The 15,000-nt window shown below is 39.4% G+C and overlaps 1 protein-coding gene across 1 annotated transcript in view; it reads left to right on the top strand.

The window, feature by feature from the left end:
• ACTR6 (actin related protein 6) overlaps positions 1-15,000 on the top strand; it is a 462,768-nt gene that overhangs the window by 155,421 nt on the left and 292,347 nt on the right. Inside the window, exons 4-6 of the mRNA XM_044064452.1 lie at positions 5,595-5,730; positions 5,921-5,977; positions 6,613-6,711. Coding sequence (XP_043920387.1) covers positions 5,595-5,730; positions 5,921-5,977; positions 6,613-6,711 — 292 coding nt within the window. The remainder of the gene's footprint in view (positions 1-5,594; positions 5,731-5,920; positions 5,978-6,612; positions 6,712-15,000) is intronic.

Raw genomic sequence — 15,000 nt, 5'->3', positions numbered from 1 at the left:
TTTTCTCTGGGTAATACAGTATCTGGTGAGCCGTTTTGAGTTGGTTGAAATGGAGTTGGCTGGAAAACTCTAACCACCCTAGTTGCTTCAAGTTAGTGCAGTGGTGCGTTCTAAAGGTGGAATTTGTGGCAAATCTAGCTATGTGATTGTACCAAGAAGCAAGTTTGTTAAGGGTTGTCTTGTTTAGGTTTGTAAAGAGGGGGGAGGCATAGAAAAGAGTTGATAGTAGGTGTGTGCTGGCAATTGTAATTTTAGCGTGAGGAGTGAGAAAGTGTTTTACTTTATAGAGAGAGCCAAGCTTTTTATTGACGGTTTTGATGGTAAGATTAAAATGGGTGCCAAATTTAAGGGAGTTATCAATGGTACCACCTAATAGCTTTGTGTGAGCTTCTGGTGATATAGTGATTCCATTGGAGGATGTAATAGAGAAGGTGGGGGGAAGAGTCTTGTTAGTGGGTGAGAAAGTAAGTAGTTTTGTTTTGTTGGGGTTGAGAACTAGTTGACGACTTGAGAACCATTTTTCTATTAGGTTGAAGGTGTCTTGGGTTGAAGCAGTGAGGTCTGCCAGGTTGGAGGCAGTGCTGATGATAGTCGAATCATCTGCATATTGAATGCATGTGGCATGGGGGGTGATTGTGGGCAGGACATTAACAAAGATGGTGAAGAGAAGAGGGCCAAGAATAGATCCTTGGGGAACTCCAAGTGTAACAGGTAGGCATGTGGATAATTTATCCTGCCATAGAACAGCCTGTTGCCTATTGGACAGGTAGGATTGGAACCATTTCAGCGTGGAATTGCTGAGTGATAGTTTTTTTAATGTATGGAGGAGTTGAATGTGGTTCACCATATCAAAGGCCTTGGAGAGGTCTAAGAAAAGAGCAGATGATAGTTTATTATTGTTTCTGAAGTTATTGATGGTATTAGAAATGGATAGTAGGGCTGATGTGGTACTGTGATTTGGCCTGAAGCCATGTTGGGAGTTGGCTAGAATTTTATTTTTGTGAGGTGTTCCATCAGTTGTTTGTGGACACACTTTTCCATAATTTTGGCCAGGGGTGAGAGAATAGCTATAGGTCTGTAGTTGGTTAGCTCTAGTGAGCTACCACCTTTATGGAGAGGAATAATGTGGGACATTTTCCATATGGAGGGGATGAAGGCTTCTGACAAGGTACGGTTTATGATTATGGAGACGGATAGGAAATGGCCTCAGCTGCTTTTGCAGAAACTCGGCTGGGAGAAGGTCAGCTGCTAGCTTAGTGGGTTTTAGTTTTTAAGAAGAGATGTTATAGAGGATATGGGTACTGGATCGAAGGTAAATAGATGATCTGATGTAGTTGTAGTATTCTGCTGGCATGGGTAGTGGAGTGGGCTGGTTGTTTGTTTGAATTGTGTGGCCAGGGACTGTATAGTTTCTGTGAAGAAACTATTGAATGTGTTAGCAATGTTTACAGGGCACTGTTGTTTGCAAGTTGTTGGAGTGGGGGTGGTTGCCTGGCCTGGGTGCAGGAGCTTGTTTAAGCTTGCCCAGAAATTTTGTGGATTATTAAGGTGTTTGTGTTGGAGGTGGAGGAAGAAGTTTTTTTTATCATTTAAGATCATTCTTTTAGTTTCATTTCTAAGTTGCCGGAAGGTTTGGTGGGAGTGTGGGTCTTTAGAGGTACGCCATGTGGTATGGGGGGGATCCTTGAACATTCTGTTGGAATATTATTAGCTGATGGTTATCATGTTGAAATCAAAGGTCCATAAAGATGCATGTTTTCTTAGTGGTGGGTCAGTCCTAGTAAGTGGTTTGATGTTTTCAGGTTCTCATTTTCCTTGTTATTTGGGGGTGAAATTGGTATACAGAACTAACCAGTGTGTTGGTTTGTGTTTTACCAAAGGTTTTCTGAGAGTCTGTTTAGTGCCACTGTATAAACTTCAGATTTTTAACAAATGCGTTATAATTGGCTATTATAATTTGTATCCTTTTTTTGTGCATAATCCTGTTGCTTTTTCACTTGGTTTTCCTTGGTGTAGAATTCTGGCATTATGTTGGCTGCCTGCAATGTCATCTAAAAGGTTCTCAAAATTATAACACACAAAATTGTTTTTTAACCTACTACAAATCTTAATATTGAAAGGGTATTTATTCGTCTGCATCACTTCAGGCAAGAGTTCATAAGGTAATATCTTGGTTGCAGGTACCAAATGATTTCAATATGGTTGGTACATCTGTTAAAATCCTATTACTTAGAGTTGTAAGAACTGTAGATTTCTTGAGCCCTGATTTAATTGAACCATTGCTTCAGAAATGGAGTAAATCCTTTTTGTTTAATGTGTGGATTTATTGAAGATGTGGAGATCATGTAGGAAGTTTATTATTTCCTCTCTTAACAAGATTATTCAATGTAGATTATTTTGTATGATTTATTTTATTTAACATTAGTTTACCGGGAAAGTCCGACTTGGAACAAAACCAGTTTTCAGCGGAGGTCCGGGGAGAAACACTCCAGATAATGTGGGAGGAAACTAGAGCACCTGGAAGAAACCCCACGAGCGTAGGGAGAACATGCAGACTCCACACAGAAGGCACTTCAGCCGAGAATTGAACCAAAGAATCTCTGCTGCACCATTGTGGCATCCATTTATGTATTTATCTTTATCCAGAGAGGATAGGTTGGGCATGCCCCAAAATAATTTTGTCACTACTGTGGCCATTTAATGCATGAGACATTTTTGGTGATTGTGTCCAAAAAGCCAAAATCTTTAGCTAGACTTTATCTTTTATTTATGGATTTTCATTTATTTAATTATTATTTATCCTATTGCTCACCAGGTTACTCCCATTAGGATCCTTTCAAGGGAGACCTGAGGTAGTATTTCTACTACTAGAAGAAATTTGGCCAGGGCATCTGAGACTTTCCCCTTTTCTTTTCAGTAAGTGCTGTGGGATCTTTTATGTCCACCTAATCTACTTAAGCAGATGGGACCAGGTGTAATGTGCCATGCAAAGGATAACGCACTCAAGAGTGCAGCACCCCCATAATGCTGCATTGCTGTGCAGTGTCAGCAGTCCAGTTACCTGGAAGGGGAAAAGATGTCTGTCTTTCAGTCCAGTCTTCCAACACCATAGACAGATGTGTACTACCCATAGCAACACTTCCTTAGACTTACAATAGTTGTCATGTTCAGCAGCTGGTGGTTGTGATTTTCAGAGTCCGTTCACTTTGAGAGATGTAGTTTAATGTTCCAGTTGAAGCAGGTGGAGGTTTGTTTGGGGTGTTCTATTTAATTATGTTATGAGATTTTATTTTTGTTACTCTAGTTGATAAATTGTTTTTGATACAACAGTGCAAGTAAAAAAGAAGATAAAACTGAGCACTTCATTTTTTAGCTGATCTTGAAGGACATCACTGTGTACTTGTAGAGAAGTTTCACTGGTTACTGGTATACAGCAGAGCTGACCTCCTGCTAAATAGAAGTTTGTGCAAAATAATTAAACTTATTCATAATCTATCACTACACAGCAAACTGACTGCAAGAGAAACTTCTTATTCCCTCAGAAGTAGGTAATGCCAACAAAGCATTCATTCTTGAATTAGTCCCCTGCTTCATCATCTTCATCGTCATCCCTTTCCACTTTGAATTTTAGCTTTATGCTTATTTTACATTCAAGAGCAGTAACTATGTAGCTCTACAATATCCCTTCAAATCAGCTAATTCTGAACCTCCTTGTTCTGTTGAAAGGATCAGCTTATCCCACTTGACTCGTACCATCTTCCCCTCCCAGATAAAATCCTTTAAGTATTTATTAATTACTAAAACACAAACAACTGTGGCTAATGTGTATCACAAAAACAAACAAAAAAAAAAGACAACACTGGCTAGGAATAAAGCAGCTTTCATATAACCAAGAACTTATCACTTTCGCCCTTCACAAACAGCAGTAGGGGTTTATTATAGTCTGTAATCAATAGTAAGTAGTAGACGTGTATACAAATTTAAAAAGCAGCAACCAATCATAATACTCCTCAGATTAAAGGTATACAACCTTAAAAGCAGTACAAAAACAACAGAAAGTAGTAAATACAGTTGTGAAAGCAAAAATAAACATGATAAAGACAATTTATAATATATAATCCAATATATCCGTAAATTCATCATAAAAAAACAAAATCTAACAGCTTTCAAATTGTTCTTGCCTCAGCTTTAAAACACGGAGAAACAAAAAAAAATCATTAATGCTAGGTTTCTCCATGGCATTCAACCTCAATTGCCAAATCAGTTCCTTACACTCCAGAGGGCTTTAACAATCACCCCATTTTCATTTCTCACCACATTATTTATAACAAAAAATAAACACTTCTTATAATCATTATACTCAACTGAATGCCTATATATGGGATTTGAAACCCTTTTCTTTTTCACCGGTCTCTTAGCTTTCTTGTAGTCTTTCCTACATAAAATGCTGGACATGGCATACATGTAGCCAGATATACTTCATCACTCAAGTTGCAGTAACAACAACCCTGGCAAGATATGGTGCTCCCTTATCTCACTTATCCCACTACAGAAACATATGGACTGTTATTAATATATCTATAAATCATCCAGCATTTCTATATTTTTGACTTGTGTGCCATTGTAGGGGACACTTACACTTTCCAGCGAACCTTTCATATTCTTACCTCTTCTTAAGGTGACTTATGGAGAATTACCCTATCTAACCTTCATTTCTTTAGTGAAAACCAGGTCCCACATTGTCTTCAAGACCCTTGCGGGGCATCCCCAATAAGGGAAGTAAACATAGCACCCCTTTTCACATCACTCATTTCCATATAATAATTCCTCTTCACCCTTGTTTACTATACTTTTTGCCTTCAAGATAGGGACATATTAGCACATCTACATATCATAATTTATTTTTTTTATTTTATACAACATCTTAAGTGGGTAACCTTTTTCTTTTCTTTGAACATACCAGTCAATTTACCCATTTCATCAAGAAACAGCTGTTCATCATTAATCAGCCTCGACAATCGGACCTTTTATTTATGTGTGTAGATATATATATATATATATATATATATATATATATATATATATATAGTTAAATAGATAAATGGTGGAGCTAAAAACTCTCTTATTCATAGTATTTACCCTTTTTTAAATGCAAATGTATCTCTCATATCTGGTTGGGGTGGATGCTGAGGTCATGGCTGCAAAAAATCCGATGTGATGGTCTGCCTACTTGATTAACAAATAGAAATAAAATCTAAGCCCATTTCTAAACTCATGTGGCCAGCATTGTAAATTGAGAGCCAGTCGCTATGCTTAACTGTATAATGGTGAATTCATGATGGCACGTACAGACTGTGGACTGCATTGTTTGCTGCATTTCTTAAGCCTCCTAGGTTTTGCTGAGGGGAAGGAAACTTATGCATGTTTGTCTGAACTAGCTGAATGCTGGGAAGAGACCAGGTATGGCTCTGGGCTAAATAGCTAAAAGACTGAATCAAAAGAAAGCAGAAATACAAAGGCAAGCAACAAGTTAAATTTGAAAAAAAGACCTTATTTGTTTTCCTTGTCTCATAGAATTTTGATATTTGTTTCAGCTGGTACACTGAGTGCTTATAAATATTTTCAGCAGAATCCCTCGGAGCTGTGCTGTATCGTGGTTGACAGTGGGTATTCTTTTACCCACATTGTACCTTTCTGCAGAAATAAAAAGAAGACAGAAGGCATTGTAAGGTAAGATTTATGGTGTAGTTTATTTCATTGGTTTGGTTTGATTTCCACTCTTTTTATTCTAAACGTATGAATTGCTGCTTTCTGTATGAGCTAGTACTGTATAAAATAAGCCTGTTGTTGAAAAGATGTAGAGGAGTAGTGCAAAAGTGTTGTAAAACATGTGTCTTTCTGTTTTTTTTTTTTCCCCTAGAGTAAATGTGGGAGGAAAGCTGCTGACCAACCATCTAAAGGAGATCATCTCATACAGGTATAAAATATTTGTTAAGTTATCTTCATTCTTGTCCCTAAAGGTGGTGGTGGTTGTCTGAATCCTCCTTCGTTGCTTTGACTTGTTTTCAGACATTGATGCACCTGGTTCAGAAATCTTTCAGGTGTGTATACCCATGTGAATTTTCTAATGTATATTATTGTGCTTGAGTGAGTTTTGGAACTCCTGGTTTTGCTTCAGGCATTTTCGTTATCCGAGTATTGGGGTAGCCCAAAACACTTTAAGTTCTTGTCTGTCAGCTCAAGGAAATTTACTGTTGTTTTGTATTACCTGGATATTATCCTTCAGTAGAATTCCTTAACACTTCTTTCCTCTTGAAATTTTTGGGTTTTGTTTGGTATAATTTGGATCAAATTGATAGTTCCAGGATGTTATAATTTAGAAGAATTTCTGAAAATTAACTTTAAAACACAAAGTGTTAAAGGCTTGTAATCCGTATGAGTAAAGGTGTTATGTGTTTAACTGTGACAAGCTTTTAACTCTTCACCCGATTATAAAAAGTATTGCCTTATCCTGTCTATGGACACTGGATCTATTAATGCTGTATTCACATTAAATGTATGTGTCGGCTTGGTTAAAGAATGTCTATGTTTTACTATTTGTTTCTGTTCTAGGCAGCTTCATGTCATGGATGAAACATACGTTATTAATCAAGTCAAAGAGGATGTTTGCTATGTGGCACAAGACTTCTACAAAGAGATGGACATTGCCAAGTATGTATTGTGCTTGAATTCTGCCTTATTGTGCTCTGCTGTCCCAGTTTTGTTGAACAGAAGTCCTCTTTGATATAAGGCATATGTTTAAAGCATGACACCAGTGTCTGTGAATGTCCATTATTAAATGAGCAATGTACAGAGATGTGTAACCAGCATCTTGAAATCCGCCAGCATCCACATATATTTCTTTTTTTGATTCTTCTATGCAAGTTCTGAAAGGCAAGCCATTAAAATACCTGTGACATTGTTAACACTAGGTGATATCAGTATATTGAGAGTTGCAGAGTGTAGCAATTCAGAGATTTGAACATGGGAGTGATATTCTAGTACACTCAGTCATACTTCTCAGCTACCCAGAATTTTTTAGAATGTCCAGATTTTCGCCTGTTAGTTTTGAACTATTCTCATATAATTTGTGTTTTTCTAGCTTATCCCTGAAAATTGCACTCGCTAAATATTGATAGATATGTGAGTTTTAGACTTCATACCATTCACAAAATGCTTGCAAATGCAAAGCCTGTTGTTCATGTAGTTTCTAAATTTAAAGAGCAATTTTTGAAAACGTTTTCCCTATTTTTGGGGCCTTGTCCCAGACTTTTGCACTGAAAGCTTTTGAGTCATGCACTTAACTTGTTTAATATTAATATTTTCTAGAGGACTCTCCCCAAATTGATGATAGTTTTTGGCTGATGTTCTGACTGGAATCATTTGCCATGGTCATAACACATGGGTTGTCACCACTGTCGTCTGGCTGGGGTACCAAAGCTTTACCTTCCCAGTACTATATGTCTGATGTGTGACCTTCACTCACAAGCAGAGGAGTATATAGGCAGATGTATGATTGTAATTCTTCAGACTGTCTCACTGCTATCCCTCCAAAATGCAGGTCGCATATTTTTTGGACTGATCATCATTTGGTCAATGTTGCTGTTGCTTCAAAGGTTTAGATAAGTGCCCCATGGGCGGGGAACCCTTCTTTTATATTTCTTAACTGTTTTTAATTACTGATATTAGATGTCAGCTGGAGGGGTAAGTGTGAGTGTGGTAGGCAAGTTCCGTAGAAAGACTTGCACATCAATTGTCTCTTCTTAGGAGCAGAACACTAGTACAAAGCTTGCGTCATTTGCCAGGCATTTGTTCCTAAGACCTTGCAGTGCCATTTTTCCTGTCTTAACACTTTCCTGGAGACTCAACCTCACAGACGCTTGGCCCACTCCAAGATGGCATATTCCACTTTCCAAGACGTACCTCCACTGTTTATGAAAATGTATTAAAGGCATAGGCCAGAGACTTAGTTGGCCCTTTCTGACTCCAGTATACCCGCTGAGGTTTCAGAACCCATGGTACATCTGATTACTCCTTAGATGCCCTCTACAGAGACCTTGCTGGAGGCCGGTATGGCATTGATGACTTTGGATTTTGCAGACAGAGGTGAACTGTTTAGGGATAAGAGGGCTTCCCATAGATCCTGGTTGGGGAAGAGATCGCAGGCAAACTGATCAAGGTATATCAGGGAAATGAGCCACTGAATTTAGTATAGGAGAATGTTGCATGAAAGAAGAAGCATTAAAAAAATGAACATGTTGCTTCTCCTCCTCCCCCTTCTAGGGAGAAGGAATGGATGGATTTCTCTCAAGGTTTGTTTAAGGCCTGTTGACGTATTGCAGATTAGGGAGAATCTCACAGAACAAGAAGATGATCAACTGTAGAATGCGAAGCAGAAAGTAAGGGATTACCTCAGTAATATACATAAGTTTATAAAGATTGCTTTTAAGCAACTGTTTTTTGATAACACTAGCACACAAAAACTTTGTAGCACAGTGACTCGGGCAACAGAAAGTAGAAAGGGCTGCCACTAAGCTTAGGGAGCCTATAACAAGGAAGGTAATGAGATCCTATAGCGGTATTAGAAATATTTTGGAAATTCTATGAAAGCCCGTGTAAAGCAGAGAAATAATGAAGTCATGAAAAGATGAAAATGGAATACTTATGGAAGAATAGGTATGCCAAGGTTAGAGGTAGATGAGGCTCAATTGCTAGCAGGACAGGAGGAGATGAGATAAAAATTGTGATGTATAACCAGTCTACAGGAAACTCCCCAGGAATAGCTAAGTGGGAAAAAAACTGATACAGATCTGGAAGCTTTTGTTTAACAGTATTTTAAGAGGAGGAGAAGTACCAACATCCTTGAAGAAAGCAGTGGTAGCTGTAACTCTTAGAGGATAAAGCTCCATCAGCTCTAGCTTCATACAGGCCTATTTTAATACTAAACCATAAGTGTAAAGTGTTCATATCTATAATGGCTAAAAGAATGCCAAAATTGATGGATATGGATCAGTGTGGTTTTATGGAGGGGTGGCAAATATTTGACATGAACAGAACAGTGATGATCCAGGGGGAAGCAGAATGTAAAATACCATTGTTGTTGGTGGGTCTTGATGCAGAGACAACATTAGACAAAGTAAGCTGGGACTTTGAGCAGGATAATGGAAGCATTTGCAGTTCCTGAAAAAATTATAAAGTTGATTAGGAGGATATATGAGTTATCAGCATTATATTTGCAGACGATATCACTTTATACTTGACAAAACCGGAAAGAGACATTACAGTGTTGTGGAACATTTTGAGAAAGATTCATATCTTTTCGGGATACAAAATTAATGAAACTAAAACAAAGGCAATAGTGGTAAATTTTGTACCCACATATGAACTGGATCAGCAGTATCCGTATTAATGGGGACATGATAAAACGAAGTATTTAGGAGTATGGATTAAAAATTGTTTTGTTGTGACAGCTAAGGATATGGGGGGAAGAGACTAAACAAAAGATGATACAAAAACTGAGAAGATAGAAGCTTTTTTATATGGCTATGGATAGTAAGATACAAACAGTTGAAATATTTTTAGTTCCCTTAGTCTTATACCAAGTCAGGCATATTTTTATCACCCAGACATTAAGTTGTGGATAGCAATTAATGAAGAGCTAAAGGATTTTATCTGGGAGGGAAAGATGGCAAGAGTCAAATGAGATAAGATGATTCTTCCAGTAAAACGGGGTGGATTGGGGTTACTTGCTTTGAAGGGGCATTTCAGAGCTACACAGTTAAGGCTCCTATACATAGCACAAGCAGAAAACTGTCATTTAGAGTGGAATGGGATGATGATGAAACAGGTGGGAAGCTCAAGAAACAAGAAGAGACTGGGATTTTGGATGCAGGCCTTGAAGGAAAATAACAATAATCATACAGAATATATCTATAAAGGAGCAGAAATTATCCTAAGAACTAAACAAACATGGAAAAGGAGAACTGTTCTGACTATGGGGGTGACTGCAATTGGGGATATAGACAAATAGGCAAGAAGGGGCTAGAATTTATTTGAAAAACTGGCAAAGGAACCAAGGTATTGGGAGCAAATAACTAGAGAGGGAAAGATGATAGAATGGGAAGACACCAAGGATTTATTTGGACTGCAGCTTAGAGATTTCCTCCCCTGTCAAGGATTGATATCAGAGTATAGGCAAAGAGAACGAAATGGGGGGGGGGGGTCCTAAATGAAAAACCAGCACTGGTAGAGTTTTTAGTAAAATCTAGAACATATGTTGCCATTAAATAAGGAATAGTTAATACTGCATACAAAATATTGCATGATAGCTTTTAAGAATCAATCAGAGGAGGTCATAAAGGATTGGAAAGAGAGACTGGATAAGCAATTCACAAAGAAACAATGGGAGGATATATGTATGTCTCTCAAATATGCAACAAAATCTAGAAGATTTAGGATTTTTGCTTTGATGCTTGGAAATGGTTACATAAATATTTGTATACCTCAAGTAGACTCCAGAGAATATTTCCTCAGGGTAGACAGCAAATGTTGGAGGTATGACAGGGAAGAAAGAAGAAGTTGGAACATATTTTCTGGGAGTGCAGTGAGTTTGCAGACTTTAAGGATTCTCTGCCGGATGCACTGTTGGAGATGCTGAGTGGGCAGATTGGTGTGACGAGTGAGATGATTTTTTCTGAGCTGTGATAAGAATCGGAATTGCCTAGACATGATAAAGGCCTTGCTGTGTGTAATTACGGTTGCTGCCAAAAAAGCAGTTGCTAGAAAATGGAAATCAAAATTTAAACCAGCTATACTGGAAGTAGTGAATATAGCAGCAGAGCGAAAACAACTGGAATAGACATCTTTAGAAAAGGGTAGGAGCAAATTGCATATGAAATAATGGGAATTGTGGGAACTATACATACAGGGGAGGAATGAGGTTTAAAAGAAGGCAGGACTTAAATGAGGTTCCCTATTATATGATCGGAGACTCGTTCTTTTGAATGCGTCTTGATCGAACTTGAAAGCGCGAAACGCCATATAAGCAAATTCTTTCCCTGGGAAAGAAACCGCTTGGCCGCCTTCATTATTTTGCCTTTTTCATCACTGTAATGCGATCTCGGAGTTGGCATATTTAAGTAGAGGGGTGTGGGGGGCACCACCCCCCACTTTATGTAATGTTTTAAAGTTTTGTTTTTTTTTTTTTGGAACAGCGATTTTTTTTTTTCCCCTGGAAAAAAATCGCTGTTCTAAGTGTTCGGGATTGTAAGCTTTCGCTTACATTGGGTTGATAAATCAGCGTTCGCTGATTTAATATAGACCCTTAAATGAGCTATGTATTGTTTGAATGAAAATGATTGGTTAGATAAGTGATGTATAATGTTTGCAAATGGGAGTGTGTCACTATGGTTTGTGATGTAAAATGCTTACAAATAGGATTGTGGCTTGTTTTCATTTATATAAATGTATGATTGCCTATGTCATAACTGATGGTTTAATAAAGATGTTTCTTTAATGTATGTAATGTTGCTTAGGTTATATGATGTATAGCAATATATGTTTGTAAACATGAGCTTGTTAATTCAGTTTGATTATTTTTATAGAAATGTAAGTTTGCCTGTATCACAAATGATAATTCAGTAAAGGTGTTTAAAAAAGCTTTTTTAAGGCCATTTTGGCTCTGAAGCCTCTTCCTTTCTCATCACAACCCCCTCCCCCACCCTTCAAAAGGTGGTTGTAAATTCATCTTCCTCTGAAGATGAGCAAGCTTCTGATTCTGACTGTTGTCTGGCCTGCTCCTCTGAAATGCACTCTCCTAGCCAAGTCCCTTCAGATGATGAGGACTCCGTTTCACCTGATTCTCCAGTAGAAGCTTCTTTTGGTGAGACCATCTAACTATGATGAAGCATTTTGAGCTGCAATCTAGGCAGATCTCACAGGTGCAAAAAACATACTACAATTTGGAAATGGGCACCTCAACCCCTTCCCCTGCACCTCCCATTCTAGAGACGTTTTTGAATGCTTTTCAATCCACTTCTATTGCCCCTGACACCAAGCTTCCAGCTCTGAAAAGACTAAACAGATTTTCAAAGTCCCTGATGATCTTAAGTTTCTGATGTTCGTGTTTCACTGTTGCAGTCATTACTCTTGGATTATCCTGCTGGCAGGCTACCCTCAGTCGGCCAGAATTCCAAAGTCTAGGTCCGGCGTCGGTTGCTGTCGCCTCTTCCCTGACGTCAGTGTGCCAGGGGTATAAAAGATGCAGCCGACGCCATTTTCTTCGGTCTTTCTTGCTGCGCGGTGCCCAAAACAAAAAGAAGTTCGCAAGTGCCGGTCGGCTGACTCCTGAGATTTTCAAATCCGAATTTCAGAACCGAAATCTTCATTAAAGCTAAGTACCCCATTGGGGAAACTTTTTTCTTGCTCCAGACCGATGTCAGGAAAAAGTTAACAATTGTATTTCTTGTGGAAGCAAATACCTCATAAGGATTTTCACTCTTACTGTATTCCTTGCCTAGACCCTGATCACAACGTTGCTAGCTGTCGGTTTTGTGCTAGATTTAACCAACGCACTATCAAGCATCGGTTTGATTTTGCATTTCATTACTTTGGCCAAATATTTAATTATATAATGCCGTCGGACCACCCGACAACCGGAGTTTACAAAAAACGCAAGGACAAGGAAAAGGATGGGCATCCGAGGTCCAAAACCGACGACGAAGCCTCTGCTAGGCCAGTCGCCGGTTTGCAGCCCCTGGTGTCTGCTACCTCAGAGCCACAGGCCGCTTCCGACTTCCACGTGGAGCCGACTGGGCCTCTGGAAACTCAAGGTATTGGACACTCGGAAAGCATTCCCTCAGATGGGTCCGGAGCCGCTGAGCAGGCATCGGCTTCTGAGGGTTTCTTCAGACCTACACAACTATACATTAAGCCAACTATACATTAAGCCATCTTCAGCTTCAAAGACAAAGACTAAAGCAGCTCTAAAGACAAAGCAACAAGTACAGCATTCTCCTTCTCAGACTTCCATGCCTAAGAAACAGATGCTCAAATGGCCAAACACCTAATTAGTTTCATCAGGGGCTCCCATCCCCCTCCTGATAAGAGGCCTAGGCAAGAGACAGAATATGATTCTTCTGATCAGGTTTCTATTTCCTCTGATTCCTCTTCTGAACAGGATTACTCCATGATTCCCTATGAGGATTCTGATGCTGAAGAATCCATTCCTTCAGCCTCTTCTCCTGAAGATTATTCTTTTGGGGAAACCCTGCATACCATGAGGGAGCATTTCCACTGGGAGAGCCAAGATTATTCTGAATCTAAGAAAAGGATCAGAGACTTTCTGCTACTTCTTCAGCACAGACCCCTTGCTATTTCACCTGTTCTGGACATTGTCGATGATGTATTTTCAAAGTCCGGCCTGTCCCCTAACTCTTTACCCCCTCCACCTGCTAAGCCAGACAGATACTACAGGGTCCCGGATTCTCATAAATTCCTATATAAAAACACCGCTGCTGACCCAGAAACTATATCTCAGGGTCCCAAAGGGGTTAAAGCTTCCACTGCAAAAAACCCTGTCCCCTCTGTTAGGGATTCTAGGGCTCTAGACAGATGGGGGAAAAAAGTCTACACTTCTGCTACCCTGGCTGTAAGGGCTTTAAATTGTCAGTTTCATATGCTTAAATATCAGCAATATTTAATGCCACTGCTTAAACAGAAAATGTTGACAAATACTAAATGTTCAGAGAACAAGGAATTGCAGGATTTATTGCATGCAGCTGAACAAGTGGGAAAGCATACTTTGCAATGTGGTTATGATTCACTGGAGGCCTCCTGCAGGGCTGCTCTTACAGGTTCTGTTATTAGGAGGTATGCTTGGTTAAAGGAACAGAATCTGCCTGATCATGTTAAAGCAAAATTATTAGATGCACCATTACAGCATGATACTTTGTTTGGTACTAAAGCAGAAGAGGTGTTGAAAAAATGGAGGATAAAGCAAAATCCATGCAGACGGTCAAGGATTTCTTACAGGTACAGCCACCCAGGTTTAGCAGGAACTGGCCCTCTAAAACTTGGTCCTTTCCAGTGTCAGACAGACCACAAAGAGGCAGATACAGGCGTCCCAGAGGCAGATCTCAGCTCCCAAGGCTCATACAGGCCTAAACAATGGGGTGCTCCTACCTCCAAAAGTGGAGAAGACAAATCACAACCTTATAGGAAACGGTCCCAATGACTTTCCTCTACCAGATCCAAGCACTTTTCATTTGGCAGCCCCCTTGGGTGGGAAACTAGCACTTTTTTCATCAAATTGGCAAATGATTACCCAAGACAAATGGGTCCTGAACAATAGTGTCTCAAGGCTACAGATTCCTTTTTCACACCCTACCAAGGTCAAAAGGTATGCCAGACCTGCCACACAATCAGTGGGCAGAGGCACAAAAACAAATTACTGCCCTCATGGACATGAGGGCCATTCAGCAAGTACCGCAACAAGAGCAGGGGCAAGGATTTAATCCAGACTCTTTCTAGTACCCAGAAAGGACAAAACCTGGAGACCAATACTGGCCCTGTCTATACTGAATATGTTTCTGGAAGTTCCAAAATTCAAAATGCTGACTCTACAGCAGCTACTGCCCATGCTGGGCAAGAAGGCTTGGCTCGTAACTTTGGACCTAAAAGAGGCATACCTGCATGTCCCAATCAAACAATCTTGCAGAAGATACCTCAGATTCATAGCTGGCTCAATGCATTACCAATTCTCTGCACTGCCCTTTGGCTTATCTACTGCACCCAGGGTCTTCACAAAATGCCTGGCACCAGTAATTGCGTTCTGCAGACAAAAAGGAATTCAAATATATCCATACTTGGACGACTGCCTAATTCAATCAGAGAACAAAGACATTCTTCTGAAGCATCTGGCATTTGTAAAAAGATTACTAATTGGCCTAGGGTACACAGTAA

The sequence above is a fragment of the Protopterus annectens genome, chromosome 2.part2 (assembly GCF_019279795.1).
Source record: "Protopterus annectens isolate FY-2018-M chromosome 2.part2, PAN1.0, whole genome shotgun sequence".
In the NCBI taxonomy this organism is placed as follows: Eukaryota; Metazoa; Chordata; order Ceratodontiformes; family Protopteridae; genus Protopterus; species Protopterus annectens.
This window is presented reverse-complemented; position numbering and strand designations above follow the sequence as displayed.